Below are 22,417 nucleotides of genomic sequence, written 5' to 3' on the forward strand. Positions count from 1 at the left end.
TATTCTGTTGTATTTAATTTTGATGTCAGGGACTACAGAAGAAAAGTAGCCTAAGGCTAAATCTGGTGCAGTGCATGGAATGGAAACATTTATGTTTTAATTGTACATGGTGGTCCTAATAAACTTGAATCGAATTGAATTGAATTTGCACTGCACGCACGCATCATTCCCACATCGAAAGAGGGAAACACAAATGTCCTTTTTCGTGCATTCTATTGGCCATTCAACAGATTTTTTTCTCAATCATGGGCGTTCTATTCTTCAGAGCGGGAACTGCCATTGGTTGATTCCCGAATCTGTCAACAGGCCGACTGTGTTGCATGAATTCACCTCTTCAGCAAGAATCACAAGTTAGTGTGCGAGAAAGCGCTGGTTAGGATGATGCCCTTCTGCTGTACTGGATGAACAGGGCAGCAAAGTGAGTACCGGTAATCTGTACTTAGTGATTTCTAAATGGTGTCCAGCAGAGGCGAACAGATGTACTGCAGCATTCACTGATAAACATAGTTCCAGAGGTGAAGCCGCAAAATGTGGCTGGTAAAAAACTTGGCTAGCTGAGTTAGCAAGCTAGCTCTGTAGCATAGCAAGGTCCACATCTGAATCGGAGCTCGTGGGGATTGATATGTCACACGAAACACCACAGACACCCATCGATGTCTGGCGCATGACATGATACTAGGTTGTCGATTGTAAACTGACACCTTTGGTGCCACTATCCAGGTTGGATGTGCAGATTGCCATTACACCTCTACGTTAGGCTAGCTGGTAGATGACGCTAACTGATAGTTAATGCCTACAGACAGATGTGAGGTCATACCTGAATTGTCCTGGCCTGGACGCTCGTCGGGTTTGTTTGGACGGCATTACATGGGGTCAATTATTAACTAGTTGTTGAGTAATCGTCTGCGTTTACATATGCTGCCTTTGACAGCATGTGGAACTAACATTACCTGCTGGTGTGCCAATGTCATTGGTGTTGATCTCGGCTTCTGTGTGAGCACATTGCACATACTAGTGCCGTTGTCGTAGTACTTCGCCGCTTGTTACATTGTAACAATTGGTACGTTTAGAGCTACACATCGGTAAATATCATTGAGAGTAAATAGAATGGAGGCCAAAATTCTATTTCATTGTTGAAGCCAAGTTGGAGCCAAGGTTGGACCCAAAAAGACCAAAAAATGGCCAAATCCCATTCATTCCTATGAGAGACATAAAACCCTCTATCTCCCTTAAATGCCACTCCAGGGGGATCATTTTTCGCTCAACTAGTAGGTCCCCTTGCTCTCCAACTTACCAGGGTGGTGATTTTTTGTGGTGATGTTTTATTTTAGAGAGATATTAAAAGTTAAATTGACCAATGAGCATCAGAACATGGTTTGATTGACCGTTAGAAGTCTTGTTGTTGTCCAATCAGCACCTGCGTTTGGCGTTGCTAAGGTGGAATGTAAGTTGGAATGTTCCCAAATCTGGCTTCAAAGCGTTGAATGGCAAATAGCGTTGATTTGGCGTCCATTCTATTTACTGTCAATGGTAAATATGTATCACGTAGTACAGCGTCACGTACTGAAAAGGGTTCTGCAGTAGACCCGGGATAAGTCAGAAAGAGACCGCGAATGTAAAGGTGCATCTCCATTTGTGGGGAAATAATGTTCAAAGGCTACAGTTCCGACTTTGTGAGAAATGTTCTGTCACACATCACATCCTCAATTCAAGACTCTGGAAGACAAACGAGTAACATTTTATCTCCCATTTTTGAACATGTCTTTTTAGTCAGTTAGTGGGGAGACGTTTAGCCACACAGGTTGAAAAGGAATACGGAATGTGTAGATTCTATTTTTGAAGGTCATTATTAGGATATAATGTAGCTGATTTGTTGAGTCATATCAGTAAAATGCCTCGCCCACTAGATAACATGGTTTGGTGCCTCAAAGTCGGTGCTCTAACCACTTGACCATACCTAATAGGGAGTTTATTGTCAACAACAGACCAATCTTGTGCCAGACCAATGATGGAGGAGGTGTACAAAATGGAGTTAAAGCCTTTACTGTATCGACACAATCCATTATTCAAGATGCTTTTATTGGGCTTGCATGAAATTAATCTTGGACACTCACAGAGCAAAACACATTAAACACTGTATGTCACATAAAGCCAGTAAAGTACATTGAACATGTGAAAGACGCACAGATAAATCTGGGAGGACAGTCTTGGTTCAGTCGACCACGCTTAGGCCAAGTGCCTCCTAGCTAGATATCCATTTTATCCCAGCAGCCTTGAAGAGCATTTCTTCTGGTGTTGCGACCTACTACTGGCATTCCTCTGTCACTGACAGCTGCTGCACATTTATTTGACTTATCCATGGAATCCACAGGCATCCCATTGCATTGCATTGCATCTAAATGCACAGTGAAGTATCGCATGGTACGATGTCTGGTGGACACTGGATTGGGGAAAATGTGTCCGATCAGATGCATTGCAGACAGATGTGCACCTGCCCTGTATGTCATAAATGAATGAATGAATGAATGAATGAATGAATGAATGAATGAATATTGTCAAGGCAAATAAGTTGATTTGATTTGGAACTGCTAGTGTATGAAGAAACATGTAAAACACACACACACAAATGCAGAATGAATAAGGCCTGGCTCTATAACAATGTTTGTAAGCAGTGGCCAGTGGCCACTTCCGTCCAGATGATAAGTAGGCCTCTGCATGGCTAAAGGTCCTACATTAAGTATATAAACAAACACCATATCACATTTCACATTTGACCTCACCATTGGGCCAGAGAAAGGGGCTTTGTGAAAGCAGTGACGAACTGATGCTTTTAGTTTTTTGTCAAAGCAAAGCTCCAACTTAAAGGACACTTGTATCTTTACATTGTACTACTACACCACATTGTCCTAGATAAGGGATGTTTTGGTGATATAAGCATATTTTTTACATTGATACTGTAAGTATGAAAGCACATACATGTTGTGGCAAGTGTATACAACAACTGTCATTGTCTCTCTGTCTGTCTGTCTATCTCTCTCTCTCTCTCTCTCTCTCTCTCTCTCTCTCTCTCTCTCTCTCTCTCGTCTGTCTTTAGTATGCTAGTATGCTTCTATGTTCTTGTGCCCTGTCCAGCCATTTATGATCTTGCCTTTTATGTCTGCCTTTTAGTATTCTGTTGAACTATTGTTCCACTTACACATGACCACATGTTGAGTTTTCCTTCCTTCATTTCTTCACACCAATAACAGCTGTGTCATCATAACGTTGCTCTTCAGGACCAGGAACAAATGGCGTAAAATGAAAAAGAGGGACCAGTGAGAAGAAGTACCTTTGCTCTGCTCTGTCTTCTTGTCCAGTCCAGTCCAGTCGCACCTGATCTGAGCATCGGGTCCGCAGCAGCACTACAGGTAGGGGTGTAAATAGTAATGAGTCGATGCATTGATGCTATGGCCGACGATCGAATCGTATCGCATTGAAAAAAATAGATAATAGATAAATAATAATAGATAAATAGATAATAATCGTATTGAAAATAATAGAATCGCTGGCCCCTGCACAATGCCCTAGGGGAAAAAAAAAAAATCGAATTGAATCGTATCGTATCATGGGCAATTGTTAAGTATCGAAAATAATTGAATCACTGTTTTAAGAAATCGATATGGAATCATATGGTCATAGAGGCTGTGACTTGCTTTCTACAGGGGTGGTGGTGGGCAGGGCCGAGCCAGCCAAGATGTCCATGAGACGGGGGGAGGGCATGTCCATCATGCAGGCCCTGGCCATGACGGTGGCCGAGATCCCCGTCTTCCTCTACTCAACCTTTGGGCAGGTGAGAATCTGATAACGATACGCAGTTCATAGCTCTGTTTGTGAAGATGAGTACCTGTAGAGCTCTTAGACACACACACACACACACACGCACACACACAGACACACACACACAAAATGCCTTGGCTTTGTGTTGAAACATATTTGTACACACTCTCTCTCTTACAAACACACACACATGCACACATACTGCCCAGCGCAAATAGTACAAAGTGCCTACAAATTCAGCATGATTTAATATCAGCCAAAATGAAGAACTTGTGTTTTAATGGCGTGTCTCTAAAACACTCAACACCTCTGTTTTTAACCCCTCCTTAAACCAGTTACCGCTGTGTCCAGTAATTTTCACCCTCACCATATGACATTTTTCCTCCTTGCTTTCTCATCTCTACCTCCATCCATCTAACCTTGCTGTAACCCCCCCCACTCTCTCTCTCTCTCTCTCTCTCTCTCTCTCTCTCTCTCTCTCTCTCTCTCTCTCTCTCTCTCTCGCTTTCTCTCCCTTTCTCTCTCTCTCTCTCTCTCTCTCTCTCTCTCTCTCTCTCTCTCTCTCTCTCTCTCTCTCTCGCTTTCTCTCCCTCCCTATCTCTCTCATTCTCTCTCTCTCTCTCTCTCTCTCTCTCTCTCTCTCACCCTCCTCCTCCCCTCGGCTGGCCACCCATCTCCCACCATCATGGTGCCACCTTTCCATCCTGTTCTCCCGTCCCTCCTCCTCTCTCGCCCACCCTTCCTCTTCCCTCTCCAGTCCATCTTCTCCCAGCTGCGTCTCTCTCCGAGCCTGAAGAAGGTGCTGTTTGCCACGGCGCTGGGCAGCGTGGCCCTGGCTCTCACGGCGCACCACCTGAAGCGGCGCGGCCGCAAGCGGAAGCAGCTGGGCGCCAAGGAGGGCCAGAAGTCCGTCACCATACCGGAGCTGCTCGGGCGCCCCGGACGCTCCGCCTCGCTCAAGAGAGGTAATTTTTGTTTATTATTGTTATTTCATTTTTTGGGTTTTGTTGCCTTTATTGTACAGGAAACAAAGAAAGTTGGCGTCTGCGCCTTGAACTTAGGATCGCTTGTTGCTTGGTGCGACTGCTCACCAAAAATAGTGATACTAGGACAGTCAAAAAGATGAGGCGCACACAAGGCTTGCAGGTTCAAAAAGTGTATTGTGTCCGACAAATTAACAAAAGAAGTCAACGGAAAATATCTGGAGCTACAAACGTTTCGGATCTAGTCCATTATCAATGTCTCCAGTCCTGGAGACATTGATAATGGACTAGATCCGAAACGTTTGTAGCTCCAGATATTTTCCGTTGACTTCTTTTGTTAATTTGTCGGACACAATACACTTTTTGAACCTGCAAGCCTTGTGTGCGCCTCATCTTTTTGACTGGCCTTTATTGTACAGGACAGCTTTAGAGAGAAGACAGGAAAGTAATGAGAGCGAGAGACGGGGGAGGATCAGGAAATTACTTCTGGTCTGAATGGAAACCAAATATGCCTTCCAATATGCAACCTTGCGTCCTCCACTTGTGCTTGTGGCCTCGTACCAGGAAGTATTATGTCATGATGACATCACTGACAACAGCATTATATTTCAATATCTTGCAAAAGCTCAATTGTAAAGTCATTTTCTCATTTGTAAACTGGATGGTGAAAGAATAGTCCCCCAAAAAATGTTTTGGCTAGGCTGGCAGCTGGAAAACGCAGTTGTTTCCTCTACGGTGGCGGGGCAAGGAGACGGGTGGAGGCCACAAGCACAAGTGGAGGACGCAAGGTCACTTATTGGAACGCACGTCAAGTCTCCCTACATAGCTTTTTGCCCCTAGCCTGACAAGCCAGACTAAATGTGAGATTTATGTGAATATTTAGTCTGGGCCCGATCAATGAGACATAATAGGAAGATTGTTGATGGGAATAACCCATTGCTTTTCAAACTGTGTCTGTGCCTATTGGCCAACGCTTTGTTGTCACTACCTCAAAACCCCGTCCGTGTTAGTAGAGTAGAGTAGAGTAGAGTAGACTTTTATTGTCACTATACAAATATAGCGAGATTGTGTTTAGTAGCAACCCACAAATGCCCACAAAATAAAAGATTAAACAGTAAATAATATATAAAAATCCATAAAAATCCATAAAAATCCATGTGCATGTCACAGTATCGATAGTCCTGAAGTATTGAGGGGGGGCAGGTGACGTATTGCGTTCAAGAGTCTAATGGCAGTTGGATAAAAGCTGTCCTTCATTCTCGTAGTGCGGGCACGCAGAGTCCTAAAGCGCCTGCCAGATGGTAGCATGGTGAAGAGCCTGTGACCAGGGTGTGTGTGATCTTTAAGGATGTTTAATGCTCTTTTTGTGCAGCGTGTATGGTGGATCTCCTCAAGTGTGGGTAGTTGGCACCCAATGATTCTCTCTGCTGTTTTAATGATGCGCTGTAACATCTTCTTGTTGTCGTGTGTGCAGCTGGTGTACCAAGATGTAATGCTGTATGTAATTACTGATTCAATTGTACACCTGTAGAAGTTAGTGAGCAGATCTCGTGGTAGCTGGGCCTTCTTTAGAGTGCGAAGGAAATATAGCCTTTGGGATCCCTTTTTAGCCATTGCAGAGGTGTTGGCGCTCCATGACAAGTCCTCGCTGATGTGCACACCCAGGAATCTGAAGCTCTGTACAACCTCCACTGGCTCCCCTCCGATGTTGATGGGTTGGTGGTAGTGGTTGCCCTGGCCACACCGCCTGAAGTCCAGGATCACCTCCTTCGTTTTCTTGGAGTTCAGGGCCAGGTTGTTGTCTTGGCTCCAGCGTGCCAGCTGCTCCACCTCCTCTCTGTAGGCCGTCTCGTTGTTGTCAGAGATCAGGCCAATCACGGTTGTGTCGTCAGCAAATTTAATGATGGTGTTTGTGCTGTGCTTAGGATCACAGTCATGAGTGAAGAGGGAGTACAAAAAAGGGCTCAACACACATCCCTGCGGCGCGCCTGTATTTAGGGTGATGGGTCTTGAAAGATGTTTTCCCATGCGTACAGACTGAGGTTACTGAGGAAGTCCAGTATCCATCTGCAGACATGGGGACTGAAGCTGAGGTTGTACAGCTTAGTGGCCAGCTTGATAGGGGGAATGGTGTTAAAAGCGGAGCTGTAGTCAATGAACAGCATTCGCACATAGCTGTTTGGTTTCTCCAGGTGTGAGAGGGCAGTGTGAATGGCCAATGAAATGCCATCCTCTGTAGATCTATTCGCCCTGTAGGCAAATTGATGCGGGTCGAGGGATAGTGGAGTGATGGACTTAAGGTGTGCTAGCACCAGTCTTTCAAAGCATTTCATCACAATAGGTGTGAGCGCTACAGGGCGGTAGTCATTGAGAGACTTGATGGCCGCCTGCTTGGGAACAGGAACGATGGTACTGGTTTTCAGACAAATGGGGACTGCAGCTTGTTTCAGGGAGATGTTAAATATGCAGGTAAAGACTGCACTTAGTTGGCCTGCACAGTGCTTTAGGACCTTCCCAGGGACCCCGTCTGGTCCTGGTGCTTTGTGAGGGTTAATGCTGCTGAGGGCTCGCCAAACCTCGTGCTCGCTTAACACCAGGCCTACATGTGGGGCATTCTCTATCAGTTCAGTGGGGGGGTGAGGGATGGGTCCCTCATCGAACCGTGCAAAAAAGTTGTTGAGGTCATCCGGGAGAGTTGAATTGTGAGAGCTGGGCAGACAGGGGTTTGTGCTCTTGTAGTTGGTGTAGGATGTAATGCCCTGCCACATACGTCTGGGATCAGAGTTCACAAAGTGCTGTTCTATTTTTGCTTTATAGGAGTGTTTAGCTTCCTTGATGCCCCTCTTCAAGTTGGCCCTGGCTATGGTGTAATTTGATTGATCACCAGAGTGAAACGCATCGTCTCTAATTGCCAGCAGGTTCTGGACTTGACTGTTCATCCAGGGCTTGCGGTTTGGAAATGTGTAAATGGTCTTGTGGATGGTGACATTATCAACACAGAAGTTAATATAGTCCAGAACCGTAGATGCATATGTATTTAAGTCTGATTGATTAAAAAGTTCCCAGTCAGTGTCCTCAAAACAATTTTGCAAACGTTCAATTGCTCCTTCAGGCCAGACTTGGATGACCTGGCTAGTGGGCTTTGACCTGGCGATGAGCGGCTTGTACGCAGGGGTCAAGAGCAGAGGGGTGTGGTCGCAGCTACCGAGGTGAGGGGAGGGGGATGCTTTGTATGCGCTGGCTATGTTGCAATAAACAACGTCTAATGTGTTCTTTCCTCTGGTTAGAAAATCAACAAACTGATGGAATTTAGGCAGAACTGACTTAAGATTGACATGGTTGAAGTCACCTGCTGTAACGAACACGGCGTCGGGGTGAGAGTTTTGCAGGTCGCTGATGGTGTCATAGAGTTTACTCAATGCAATCTTTGCGTTCGCTTGGGGGGGAATGTAAACAGTGAGGAGAAACGCCGCGGTGAATTCTCTTGGGAGATGAAACGGTCTGCACTGCAGAGAAATAAATTCTAAGTCCGGAGAGCAATGTTGTTCAGTGATGATAACAGAGGTGCACCAAGAGTTACTCACGTAAGTACACACACCTCCTCCTTTCCCTTTTCCGGAGTCGGCAGTTCGGTCTGCCCGGTAAACAGTCCATCCAGCAATCTGAATAGCAGAGTCGGGGATGTTGCCGCTTAACCAGGTTTCCGTAAAGAGAAGAGCACAGCTGTTCCACCTCTTTGTTGAAATCCTAAGTCTCAGCTCGTCAATCTTGCTGGTAAGAGACTGTGTGTTAGCGAGGACCAGGCTGGGGAGTGGAGGTTTGTTTGGGCAGTTCTTCAGCCTCTCACGAATGCCGCCTCTCTTTCCGCGCTTCTTCCTCCGACGGCGACGGTGAGATTTGCGCCGGGCGATTATCCATGCAGGCACCGTAGTTCTGAGTAGTTCCTCGGGAATGTCCGTGGGTGGTGGGGGAATAAAACTTTCCAGTCGGATATCGATCAGTTTTTCCGGACTGTACACTGCACATGCACTTACTGATTGTAAACAGACACTATATCTAAGTAAAACAATATTAAAAACTACAAAATAGAACAAAAAGTGGCATTTGTTTTGGGAGCTCCGGGCCGCAGCATCTAGATGCGCCGCCATGGCAACGACAATCATCCAAAGATTCAAAACAAATCAAATCAAGTCTGCTGCGTAGTGATTGGCCAGCCAGTTTCAGCACCTGGGGTTTGATAGGCTAGTTTGCCCCTAGCCGTTTGAGCCACGGCTGGGGCAAGAGAGGTCAGTTGTTCGGTTTGCGTTTGGTCATGTAATGGTTTAAGCAATGGTGAATGTGATGGACAGTCTTGGTAGTAGATGTGTGAATGAGTATGAGAATTGGTACTGTACAGCAGGATTCAAGGCTGGGTGGAGGAAAGGCTTTGACTTGTTGTAAAGGTCATTTTGTTAGTTACTTTGCATTCATAACAAATCACTGAAGTCATTGCTGATGGTGAGTGCGGGAATGCGGCTAGTGTGCACCAGTGTTTTTTATGCTTCTTGTGAGTATGTTTATGTTTGATCGCTGATTTTCTGTATGTTTTGTCCATGTGTAGGGGTTTTGCCTGGCCGACAAGTCATGAGCCCGAGCACACGTAGCCAGGACGCCGTCAGCAGCATCTCTTCTCTGGCACCAAGCAAGCATTCCAGTTCCTCACACAGCATCGCCTCAGTGAGTCTCTCTGTCTGTCTCTCTCTTTCTCTCTCTATCTCTTTCTTTCTTTCTTTCTTTCTTTCTTTCTTTCTTTCTCTCTCTCTCTCTCTCTCTCTCTCTCTCTCTCTCTCTCTCTCTCTCTCACACTCTCTCTCTGTCTCTCACACACCCTCTGCTATAGTGTGTCTTAACGGTGCACATGGGAACTCACACTCACCCACCCATCCAAACACTTTCACACTTTCTTCAGTGTGTCAACATCATGAGCAGGCTCGCTCAGTAATGTGTCTCCTGTTTGCGTGTATGTTAGATGCGGGTGCCCGCCTCCCCAAACCTCTCGCCCAGTCAGTCCATGCCTCTGGACGTGGCAGCTCTAACGGAAGAACCAGGAGTAGTGGAGGATGTCAACGCTGAGAATCTTTACCTCATGGGTATGTATTTATGTTTTACATTACAGGCAGCGGTCAAAACACAATGGGGTAGCATGTGCTATAATGACACACTGCCGTGACACATTGACTGTAAATCTGCTTTTCTTTCTCTTCCTGTGCCTCTCTCTCTCTCTCGCTCTCTCTCTCGCTCTCTCTTTCTCTCTCTCGCTCTCTCTCTCGCTCTCTCTCTCGCTCTCTCTTTCTCTCTCGCTCTCTTTCTCTCGCTCTCTCTTTCTCTCTCGCTCTCCCTCACGCTCTCTCTCTCTCTCGCTCTCTCTTTCTCTCTCGCTCTCTCTCTCTCTCTCTCTCTCTCTCTCTCTCTCTCTCTCTCTCTCTCTCTCTCTCTCTCTCTCTCTCTCTCTCGTTCTCTAGGCATGGAGTTGTTTGAGGAGGCTCTGCATAAATGGGAGTTGGCCTTGAACATCCGGCATCGTTCGCGCTCAAGGAATGACTCTAGTTGCAGTAGTAGCCTGGCCCTCCAGGGCGCAGCAGCGAGTCTTCTTCTACCCACAGTAAGAACTTCTAGCATTTATACACTCGGGACTCAAGGACTGTTATTTGTCACATACATAGAAATGCAATCAGACAGTCAAAGAAAACGTTATAATCGCCATAATACTACAACAAAACATAATACAAATATGTGATGGGTTTAACAGTTGAATGAAATTGGGCAAACATACCCGCCATAGATTGTCTAGTTGCTCATTTCTAAGTGCAGGTATTGATATTGAATAGTAAGCTAGATTTAAAATATATTTATTGGTAACTCTTGTACTCATAAGCAATCATAGAGGCACTTAAAAGTCCTTGTTGCACTTAAAGTGGGATGTGGGAGTGGTGGAAGGAAGCACTGGTGTCACTCTTACCTCTAATGCACTTTCTTTGGGAATCTGCTGCTACTACTACTACTACTACTACTACTACTGAGTGTTGTACTCCAAACACAATTTCATTGCCTTTTTAACAATGACAATAAACTCTTGAATCTTGACCAGTTATTCAGCTGTGATGAACGGGGTATTTGAAGTTCTACTAGTACTACTTTTACTTTATACCGCTTTGGTCCCATTTCAGGCTGAGGGGCGCAACACCCAGTTTGCCCAGAAGCTGGAGACCCTGCTGCATCGGGCCTACAACCTGCAGGAGGACTTCGGCAGCACCATCCCTCCCGACAGCCTGCTCGCAGACCTCGGTATGTCCACACTAGGGCTGGGCAATATGACGATATATATCGTTATCGTGATATAAAAGTGTATATCGTGACCTTCCTCCTATATCGTTTATATTGTGATAGTAATTTTATCAGTTGTATACAATTGAATATGATTTAATTACATTTCATGTTGTCACAATACACACGATAAGTTCATGTAACTGTAAAAATAACAATAAAAAGATCAATTTTAAAGAAAGGTTGTTTTGCGACATGAAAAAATAAAGAGCAAATAAAGAGAATAACTGAAAATGTATGTAATTGTGCTATATCGTGATGTATATCGTTATCGTGATATAAAGTAATCCATATCGTGATATAGTTTTTTCCCATATCGCCCAGCCCTAGTCCACACACACACACATTCTGGCAACACACTCACTCACTCACTTATGCAGCACACACACACATGCGCGGGCGCAACACACACACACACACACACACACACACACACACACATGCGCGCACACACACACACACACACACACACACACACACACACGCACACGCACACACACGCACACGTCCATATGTGTTTCTTAGAAAGAAAATGGTATGTCTCATTATTTTGGGGCATCTACGTAGTCTTCATCTCGCAAATTGAAGCCTGACTTTGTCTCAAACGCCTATAATTTGGTCTGACTGGAGACTTTGTGTCCAATGTGTGACCAATAGGGCATCCTCTGGCAAAGAGCGTAATAAAAATTTGAAACATATTCTAGATGTCATTTTATGGTATATTCTGCATAGATACGTTTCTCTGACTCGGGCTAAAATTTTAACTTTTTTTCTTCCTGGACGCCACCAGGCATCTGGGATTTGAGTGAGTGTTCACCTTTTCTTTCTTACCATAATCCAAAAAGGATTATAAACAAAAAACACACACGCAAGCAAAAGCAAACAGTCATCCACAACAAATACAAAATACACAAGACCAAAGAACTACAGCCGTACCAACAACGGAAAACATAAAGATGTGATCTGGCTTGTTTTTAATGCATTATGCAGCAATATATTAGTAATCTTTAAAAACAATAACTCTTTAAGTGTTTAATTTTACATGACCATGTGCCCTGATTATCACAGTTCAGTGTTAATTGTTTTGTTATTTCTTTTCAATGTGCAGACAGTGAAGGAACACTGATTTTGCCAAACCTTGAGAACTCCAGTCGGTTACACGATGACGACGCTACAACAATCGCCTCAGATGAATCTTTCTTCTCTGCCGCTGAGGTTTGACCTTGAACCCTCTCTTATTCCTCCCTCTCTCTCTCCTTACCTTCCTCCCACTCATTTCCTTCTGCATACGGCAGTTTTTCACTATGGGTTTGTGCTATGCCTCTCAACGACAAGAACAGGCTGAGTAGTTGATCATATTTCTTGTTGCGTGTGCGTGTGTGTGTGTGTGTGTGTGTGTGTGTGTGTGTGTGTGTGTGTGTGTGTGTGTGTGTGTGTGTGTGTGTGTGTGTGTGTGTGTGTGTGTGTGTGTGTGTGTGTAGTGGTTTGATTCCCTGGAGGAGTGTGTGTACCAGCCCCTGCGGCCAGCTGCTCTGTACGAGGAGGCGTTGGCTCAGGTGCGCGACGGCAAGGTGATCTGCAGGTCCCTCAGGTGAGAGAGAGCATCAGCTACAATACAGGCTCCCTGTTATGATAGTAAGAAAGTAGGAGTGATTTATTTGTCATATACAACCCTAGTCTTGTAGGCAGTGAACTGACAGTCTGGGTAACAAGTGCAGAAAGACTATCAAACAAACAAAAAACTGTTGCATTGCGAAATGGTGTATATCCATTTTGGAACATTTTGGGAAATTGATATTTTTGTTTTGGGCATTGCATTGCAAAATGCATTTTATATAGGTTAAAAAAATATGTTCTCAAAATATTTGAATGGCAAAAATTCACACATAGATGATGACCTCTGAGCCATTTCCAATAATAAAATACCCCCCAAAAAAGTAAAAAATGGTGAATACACCATTTTGTAAAGACCATATGAGGTGCTCAGGTGACAGCCCATCAACTACTATACATGTTCCCTGTTTTGAGGTGTTTCCTGTATGCCACTACGTGGGCATGTTGGTAGCAGCAGGCCCTCACGGTGAGAGAGCGTCGGCTACTGTACCCGAGGTGTTATGAGTTGCTTAAGGCTCCAGCACATTATCTACTCAACACACTCCCTGTTATGAGGTGTTAACTGCATAGCAGTGTCTACTCTTACACATTCACAGCAAAAGTATGAACCACATACCCTTAACCGTTAATGAATGAAGTTGTTTTAACCTGTGTGTTTTTTCCCAACATGATCTCTCAGAATTCGTTGGAATGGACACGGATCTTTGTGATCAGGCTGTTTTTTCATACATTTTATGTAATGTTGTGCTTAGTTCGTACTGTATATTGGCTCATTGCTCCATAATGCAGGGCTTAGGTGCTGTTTACACATAGCTGGGCATTTTGATAAACAAACATTTTTCCGGGCAATTAAGTCCTTAATGGACATGTCATAATAATAATAAAGACATTTTTAACTATACTTTTTGGAGTGCCTTGGTGAAGAAAATGTTTTTAAAACATTTTTCTTCCCTACGTTTTCCAAAACATCTTCGTTCACACCATCAGCGAAGTCTGTTCGCGCCAAGGAGAATGACATTCAAGTGTACATTTTTCTCTGTTCATATACAAACGTCAAACCGCAGCTTTCTGAAATCTCTTTGTTTTCAGAGGAAAAACCTCAGTTTCTGTGTAAACTTAAAGTGATACTGTCCCATTTTTGGAAATAAGCTTATTTTACACCTCCCCTTGAGTTAAATAATAGGCTCTTATCTTTCTCCTGTACTTCCAACCGTTTTCTAGTTATGGCAGTGCACATTTTACCTCCAAGCTAACGGTTAACATTGAGTCCTATGAGACCAGTTAGCCGCGAGCTGGTCTCTTAGGACTCAATGTTAACTGCTAGCATGGACGTGAAATTTGCACTGCCATAGCCAGAGAATGGTTGAAAGTACAGGAGAACGGTAACACCCTATTATTTAACTCAAGGGGAGGTGTAAAATAAGCTTATTCAAAAAAATGGGACAGTATCACTTTAAGGTACAAATGAAGGGAAAGGTTCTCGTTTTTGAAAACGCCCTGGTATGTGTAAGCGGTGTGTTAGCTTCCAGTGTATTGGAGCATTGATCAATGTTCCGCCCCTTGACCGTTTGTTTTCAGTTTTGTATATTTGGTCCCGTATCTGTACTAGTGCACAGGACCCCAATTCTCGAAAGGGTCGTTGCTAACCAGTTAGCAGCTTACTAGGTTTCCAATGGAAAATTGCATTGGAACCACGTACGTTGCTAACTTGGTTTTTTGTTGTGAAACGCACCCCGGACTGTCTTGTCTCAAGCTTGTACACAGGTCCCTGGTAACAACATGGTGCCAGACACAAAGGCACAGAGAGTAGGAGCAGGAACAGGAACACACAGAGCCCTTGGCCTACATCTCTCTCTCGTCTGTTTTTGTTTTCTAGGACAGAGCTGCTGGAGTGTTACAGTGACCACGACTTTCTGGCCAAACTGCACTGTATCAGGCAGGCGTTTGATGTAAGCAGAAATAGATCACCTTTCTTGGTGCCTGGTACATGCATATGAGATTTTGGTAGCGTTTTAGAATAGGGATTACATGTTGGCCACTAATGCATGCCTAATAACTGGCTTCAGAAGTGATATGTTAAGCAAAACCAATCATACACTTAAGCTATACATCATGTTTCATTATATTCCTTGTGCTACCGACTATGCTAAGTGCTACCAACATTTCTATTATTGTTTTTTATTTATTGTATTATTATTTTATATCTAAAGCCACCTTACACTGTGTGCTTCTAGGTTCTCCTCATTGACGAGACTCATCGGACATTCTTTGTAGAGACGGGGAAACAGATGATCTCTGGACTCATGGCCAAAGCCAACAAGGTGACCTGAACCTCTTCTCTCTCTCTCTCTCTTTGTCCCCCACCCCTCTCTCTGTCTCTCTGTCTCTCTCTCTCTCTTCTGTTATTGCTTTTCACTTCAACATATCATTTTAAATAAGCTAGTCATCCAGGTAACACACACATTTTTTGCAATCAGTAATGTGACATCATAAACATTCAAAGTTAATGGTCTGATCTCAACACAACAGCACTGTGTGAAAATGTATATGTAGAAAGTTCATTAGTAGATGCACGTTGTTAGTCTGAAGATGTATGCATGTAATGTATGTCTGCATTTATCTGCATGTAAAAAGAAATGATAAGGTTCCAAGTATTGCGCCAGGTGGCATCCCTTACACCTCTCTCTCTACATATCTACAGAGTCCGAAGGCCTTCCTGGAGAGCTACGAGGAGATGCTACTTTATACCAAGAGGGAGGAGACCTGGCCAACTACCAAGATGGAGTTAGAAGGGAGAGGGGTCAGTACATTTTATTTCCTTCTGCACACATTGTTTCTTAAGACCGCGACACTTCTGGCATCTAAGGTGGATATTGATGCTGTTGGCTTATGCATTGCATATGGTGCCTTGAACAGGTGGTGAATTTGTCTTCACTGAACTCTGTGTTGCTGAGCTAGTGGGCCTTGTTATTTTTTTTTATAATTATGAGCTATGGGTGCATGTACATTCCTAAAAGTGTTTCACAGCCATATGCCGAACTGTATGCAGTAGTTTTACTAAGTGTCAGCAGCGATGACCAAAATTTCGTAATGTGTCCAACTCCCTTTGTTCTGCTGACACTTGTATGCAGGTGGTGTGTATGAACTTCTTCGACATAGTCTTGGATTTTATTTTAATGGATGCCTTTGAGGACCTGGAAAGCCCCCCCTCATCCGTAGTTGCTGTTCTGAGGAACCGCTGGCTATCTGATAGCTTCAAAGAAACTGTAAGTAATGATCAAATGCTAGTTCTATTTTCAAGTGTTAAAATAGAAATAATTTCCATATTCACTGTTTTATTGGCACAAGGGATGGAAGGGGATACACGTTTTAGAAGGGGGATGATGTTGACTATTTTTATTTTATAGGGCATGCCATCGCCCCTAAACTTGAGTACTGTGTGTAGGTTTTACAGTATTTGTGTTTTGTATACAGTAGTAGTAGTATTGTAATTGAAGTATTGGCAAAGGTAATAAACAGGTCATGTACTAATTGAAGTATTGGTACAGGTAATAAACAGGTGATGTACTTTTTTCACACCTGCAGGCGTTGGCTACTGCTTGTTGGTCTGTGCTGAAGGCTAAGAGGCGTTTACTAATGGTGAGTATGTGAGATTTTGGCCACCACCAAACACTTTGTTAGTCTTCTTCGTCTGTCTGTCTCAAATATAACACTATTTTCGTCACTAATCCTGCATAATTCCTTGTCCTTGCCAAACTTTCATTTTTTGAAAAGGAAAAAAACGTATATGTATAATTTTGGGGCATTTTTTTTTGTGCTTCATTTGATAGAACAGTGTGAGATGCTGACAGGAAGTGAGTGGGAGAGAAGTCAAGTCAAATCAAGTTTATTGTCAATTTCTTTTCATGCACTGGTCATACAAAGAATTTGAAATTGCGTTTCTTGCTCTCCCATGCAGACATAGACTAATCTAGGTAAGGACATAGACAGTATAGACATAGACAGTACTCATACATGGACATTGGGTGGGAGGAAAATGACCTCGGGTCAGAATCTAACCTGGGTCCCCTGTGTAGCACTACAGTGCCTTAGCCATGGCCAAAGCCGCTGAAGTACTTCTCTGGGTTTCTTCTCCGTTTTTGCCTGTAGTTGGGTTTTCTCTGCCTGATGACGAATGAAATTGATGTCTGATATTGGCGGAACACACAGGGCACCCATTCATGTCAGTGTTTTGCATATGCTGTACAATGGAGCTCTATGCAATACACACATGTATATACATAGGTCTACTGCGTCCTGCAAGAGAAACATTACCCCATTGCCATAATTTTTAGTAGCTGTGGCCTAATTCTTAGGGAGTTGGTTTTGGGATCATCAGAGGGTTGCAGGTTCAAATCCCGTAGAAGTAGTAAGCAATGTGGGTTGTCTCCCACTTATACCCTTATCCGTGGCCATTGAGCAAGGTGCATGAACCATTGGTATTGCTCCAGGGACTGTAACCAACCAATACCCGGTACCCAATACCCAGAGGCGTTGTAATACGCAGACAAACTAGTCACCAGGGCCCCATGTATGTGGGGGATGCACACAGTCAGATATATGTGTTAGGGGACTTCAATGGAGCTGGTTGTGCATGGGGCCCAGAATATGCGGCTACGGCCCCTGCCTTTACCTAAAACAACTGTTACGTCACTTTGGATAAAAGTGTCTACTAAGTGGAAGTGTAATGTAACATAATGTGTGTTTTTGTTAAGGTGCCCGATGGCTTCATCTCCCATTTCTACTCCATCTCGGAGCATGTGAGTCCAGTTCTGGCGTTCGGTTTCCTGGGGCCCAGGCAGCACCTGACTGAGGTGTGCGTCATTTTCAAGGTGAGTTTTCCTCTTACCCTTATACTGATGATGTACAGAGATGTATAAAGAAGCAGTAGACGTTATTGTTACTGATGCAATAACAACACTAGTAGTAAATGATCTTACATGGTTAATTCAAAAGTATACACACCAGCTATTCCAATGGAGTATTCTAATGAAGTAGATGCAGTGTAAGAGTAGATCTACTTTTACTTAACTTGTGTGCTTGGCTACTTGCACTGGTGTAAGACTTTGGTTTATGTGTTAATTTAATAGTGACTTTTTTTTTTTTTTAGCTTTTCTTTTTATGAGAATAGAGCAACCATGCACATGCCATTGAAATTGCTGCATGTAGAAATCATCACAAATCACATTAAATCACAAACGTCTGACGGTGAAAATGTATATAAATACATGTAATATATGTATAAATATAATTTATATTGTGACCTATAATGGTAAATAGTAAACGTTTTTCCTTGCATACGCATCAGTGTAATCTCAGTTGATTCAGTTTGGCCTGCATTTTACTTGATTGTCTTCCTGCCTAAAAGCTTTTTTTTCACCCATAGTGGCAATTATAGGGATGAGACTATTGTGATGAGGTTATTGTGAGTTTTGTTTAATTTGGTCATAATAGTTGTCAAATGTGTTCTGCAATGCTAAGTAGAGTACAGGGGGGTTACTTGATTGATCCCGGAGGAAATTATGGAAGTGGTGGTGAATAGTTGCATAGCAGCTTATTGCTCTGTTGCCTATTCAGAATCATTTTCAAATCAGGTGCCTTGAACATTTTTTTTGTTTGTTTTGCATCGACAAATAAAGATGGGAAAAGTCTGCTTCAACCATGATTTTTTTTTGGATCACGCTTGTTTTATGCAGAAAAATTAAACGGCAAACAATCCTGGTTAAAGCAGACTTTCCAAATCTTTATTTGTCTGTACTATTGTGCTCCTGCTCCGAGGTCAGACCATTGGACATGGCTGTTATGTCTCAGCATACAACTTTTTTGTGTGTGTCCACAGCAACAAGTCCTGCAGTACCTCAAAGACATGTATGACCATGACAAAGTGCGGTTCGGATCCAGCGCGACCTTGGCAGAGGACATCCTGAGGCTCTCGCACCGCCGCAGTGACATCCTGCTCGGCTACCTGGGCATAGACAGCTTGACCAGCGCGTCCAACGGCGCGTTGCCGAGCAACGGTACGCACATCGACAGCTCCACGCTGGAGGACAAAGGCCAAGACAAAGACACGGTGATCTCTGATTCCGCGGGCGACATGAACTGATGAATTCCGGGGCATTAAAGCAGCACGCCACAGACTGGACTTTGTGGAGAATAATACTGTACCTCCTACCCTTGAAATACACTGGGCCCTTGTAGCCAGCTCTGCAGACCCTTCGTTCACACTGGCCCCCTCTGCTGATGGTTGACTATAGGCAGGGCCATGGACGGTTTAGGCCGGCCTGGATTAAGTCATCTGAAAGGTCCCTCCTCTCCATACATGCATAGTAATGAGGACTGACCCCTTTGTGCCCCCCTTTGCCCGGCCCCTCTGACGATGGACGTTTCTGATGCATGGGGGAGTTGTCTTTCATGTTTTTTCCCCTGCCAATCTTATTGGCTAACAGATCCGTCGCAGCCTGAGTAGTTGAACATTTCTGAATATTTTGGTGGAGGCAATGGAGCCGACGTAACGAACGAACGAACCAACCCACAAAGCACTTCGAGATCGTCCCATGCAAAGTCATTGAGATCCATCGGTGGACTGAGCTGTATGAACGAAGGGTTACTAGAGTTGTGAAAACAGAACTACTGTATCAGACGCCTGCTCTCCACTGCAACCTGGATCATCCTGCCCGGCAAAACAACCCAATAACGTTTAGCTGTTAAGTGGACCTTCTTAACCAATCCCTAGAGACTACAGATGAAGACTATCCTTAGCAAACCAACCAGGATCTGTTAAACCAGCTGTGTCTGGACAATCTGTCCAGATCTGCAGAAGTGGAGATGATTCCCTCTTAAAAACTGACTCCTTTTATTGTTCCGTTAGCAGGAAGTGATACCTGAGAAGAATGGTCTAACCTAATGCACTGATAACTCATCTGATCCGATCTCTCTCCTTCGCCTACGCAGAAACCGCGCTCACGGTCGGTCACACTCGGCTACACACTTTGGGATGTGTGTCGACGTGTGCAAACGACCCGGTGTGTTCCATCTGTGGGCCTCAAAGTGTGTGTCAAAAATGTATGTCTTAAATACGAGTTTTAATAATCCCCATTTAGTATTTGTGTGTGAGAGTGAGTGTGTGAATGCATGAATTTAGTTTGTTTTGATTGTATCTCTGCATATATTATCCTCGTGTGAGGGTGTGAAGAAAGAGCCGTGTTAAGGTTGGTTAGTTACCACATACTGAGTTGTGGCCAAATTGGCGATTATAGGTATCCTTATCAATACCTGAGTTTTGGTTATTTATTCCATGACGTTGATGGCACTGCGTTCTTGGCGCTCTCTCTCTCTCTCTCTCTCTCTCTCTCTCTCTCTCTCTCTCTCTCTCTCTCTCACTATCTATCTCTCACGCTCCCTCTCTCTCTTTCTCATCCTCTACCTCTCACTCTCTCACTCTCATTCTTTATCTACATATTTTTGTTAAATGAAAGGGACATTTTTTATCTCGGAGTGAAGATTGAATTGCAGTGTGTGAGGGAAGTGTGAAGCTATGGTTAATGAGAAGTGATCACTCATCACACATGATCTCTCACATCACATCTCCTGGTCTCACCAAAGCGTATCGGGATGAGGGCGTGGATTGTTGCCGACGGGAGCATTGATAAGGTGTGTGTGTATGTGAGTTTGTTTCCTTCTTCAAATGTAAAACTGCTCACTTAGGCAATCATATCGCATTGACAACTCTACACAGGAGCTTAAAACAGGGTTTCGTTTACTGTTACTCCCAATCGTTCCTTCCTAAAATACTTGTTTAACCTTTTAAGGCCTTCATATTTGTCCTGCTATTGTGTTGTTTTTTTTGTCCACCTTTTCTGAAACACGCACACTTTCAACCCAGTCAACCACATTCTCTTAGTTTTTGACCCACCTACGCACATACAGATACGCTCACGAGCACACATTGAAACTTCCTCATACGCCCACCTCTTGTCACATTTGAACATTGCGGTTGAAACATCTACACTATAGAGGCACTGTATGTATTCATGGTGTTGCATAGTAACACGTATACACAGACACACAAAACGCACCCTTTTTCACTCTAAAGGGTTGTTGTGAAGGCCTTGGTTTGACTTGGCAATAAGTGTGTCACTTCTAAAGTCGGCTGCTGCCATTGTGACATCAGTAAGGTTGTGGTAAATAGTGGCATTATCTGAACGTCTTAACGCATAAACTTTTCCCAAAATGCCTTTTAGAAACTGTATGTTCTTTTTTTTTCTTTACGCTGACACCCAACTGTTTTTTGCCTCTGCTCCTTTTCGCACCTTTTTGCACTAAGTAGAAATGCCACAAAATGTTGGTATTTTCTGCCTTTTGTTGTATACGAGTTTATTTTCTTAAACAAAAACATATATTATTTATGTTTGACATTCTCAGGCATAGGGAAGCCTGATAAAATGGAGATGGTTTACCAAGTTCATGACTGCACCCAGTGTGTGTCATATGGTATATTGAAGCAATTCCACATGAAGAGTTTGTCATGGAAGTTGAGGACATGAGTATGAGATATTGATCCTGCGTTTTTACCACCACTGTGTCTGAGTGCAAAACTGAACTCCCTGTAAACCTTAAACTATGTAAATCTGCCCTTAAGTGATGGGGAAACCTGCATCCCGTAGTTAAAATTCATTGCAACATCCTTCAAATGACCGGGTTTTACCTGTCCATGTCAACCAGTTTGAATGATCAACTGGACATGTAAAACCAGGTCATTTGGAATATGTGGCACTCACTGGACTATATAATTAATGAATTCAGGTTGCCCATCACTGAAACTAAATAAAATGGACCTCAAAGTAACCTGCCCCTGTTTTTGTAAGCTTCGTTTCAGAGATTGCCCTGTCACAAACTCAAACAAAAGGGACATCGACAATTTTCCCATTAGCTACGAACCAGCTATAATTTCATAGTAAAGCCAAGTAAGAAGGCTTGAATTGGTCATTGATATCACCTCTCGGAACGCTTTAAATCCACTAGGTATTTTCCATACAGGCAAATCATTCAGAAGGCTTGGAGAGAGATCATCCGAATGTAAACATTTTCATGTATGAATGCACAATGGTTGCTCTTGATGAAAAGGATGTGCAGTTTTCCCCTCCCAAATCTGTGTATACTTGTAGAAGGATCATGTAAATGCCTTTGTTGTATACCTTTTTGTTTTCCCAGCAATGCCAGGACAAAAATATTGACATTATTTTCATGAAATGATATTTTGTTGTTTTCATAATGAAATCTAATTGTATATATATATACTCATGCCTTCTCCCAAACATCCCTGTGGTCTTGCAAATTATTTGTGTGCGTGCGAGCGATCATTTTTATGAAAAAGTCTGCTGAGAGGATCTACATAAAACACTGGTATCTCTGTATAAATTAGGCCTAAATACCAACAGTTATATGCTTGTATTAGTTCCAAACTCATGGCGGCCAAATGTTTGCCATGCCCGGGCCGGATCTGGCCCGTGGGCCACCATTTGGAGACCACTGGTGTACAACCAAGAGGGTTATATCAAATTAATTAGGAGAAATCAGGCTTTCACACAGATAGTGACATCATG

The 22,417-nt window shown here is 43.6% G+C and overlaps 1 protein-coding gene across 2 annotated transcripts; it reads left to right on the forward strand.

Annotated features, from left to right (window-relative positions):
• Nucleotides 1-257: 257 nt before the first annotated feature.
• On the forward strand, nt 258-22,132 carry miga2 (mitoguardin 2). 2 transcript variants are annotated; one of them, XM_063209897.1, is made up of 17 exons: nt 258-418; nt 3,249-3,407; nt 3,702-3,829; nt 4,574-4,781; nt 9,400-9,515; nt 9,808-9,928; nt 10,301-10,440; nt 11,006-11,123; nt 12,271-12,377; nt 12,644-12,753; nt 14,653-14,725; nt 15,011-15,097; nt 15,478-15,576; nt 15,908-16,042; nt 16,362-16,415; nt 17,531-17,647; nt 18,655-22,132. In XM_063209897.1, the coding sequence occupies exons 3-17, from the start codon at nt 3,734-3,736 to the stop codon at nt 18,916-18,918; spliced, it is 1,845 nt and encodes a 614-aa protein (XP_063065967.1). In that variant the 5' UTR covers nt 258-418; nt 3,249-3,407; nt 3,702-3,733; the 3' UTR covers nt 18,919-22,132. The 2 variants fall into 2 exon arrangements, with proteins under 2 accessions (XP_063065967.1, XP_063065966.1); XM_063209896.1 differs by having other exon boundaries at nt 3,276-3,407.
• The last annotated feature ends 285 nt before the right edge of the window (nt 22,133-22,417 follow it).

This window comes from Engraulis encrasicolus, chromosome 11 (assembly GCF_034702125.1).
Source record: "Engraulis encrasicolus isolate BLACKSEA-1 chromosome 11, IST_EnEncr_1.0, whole genome shotgun sequence".
NCBI classification, from domain to species: Eukaryota; Metazoa; Chordata; class Actinopteri; order Clupeiformes; family Engraulidae; genus Engraulis; species Engraulis encrasicolus.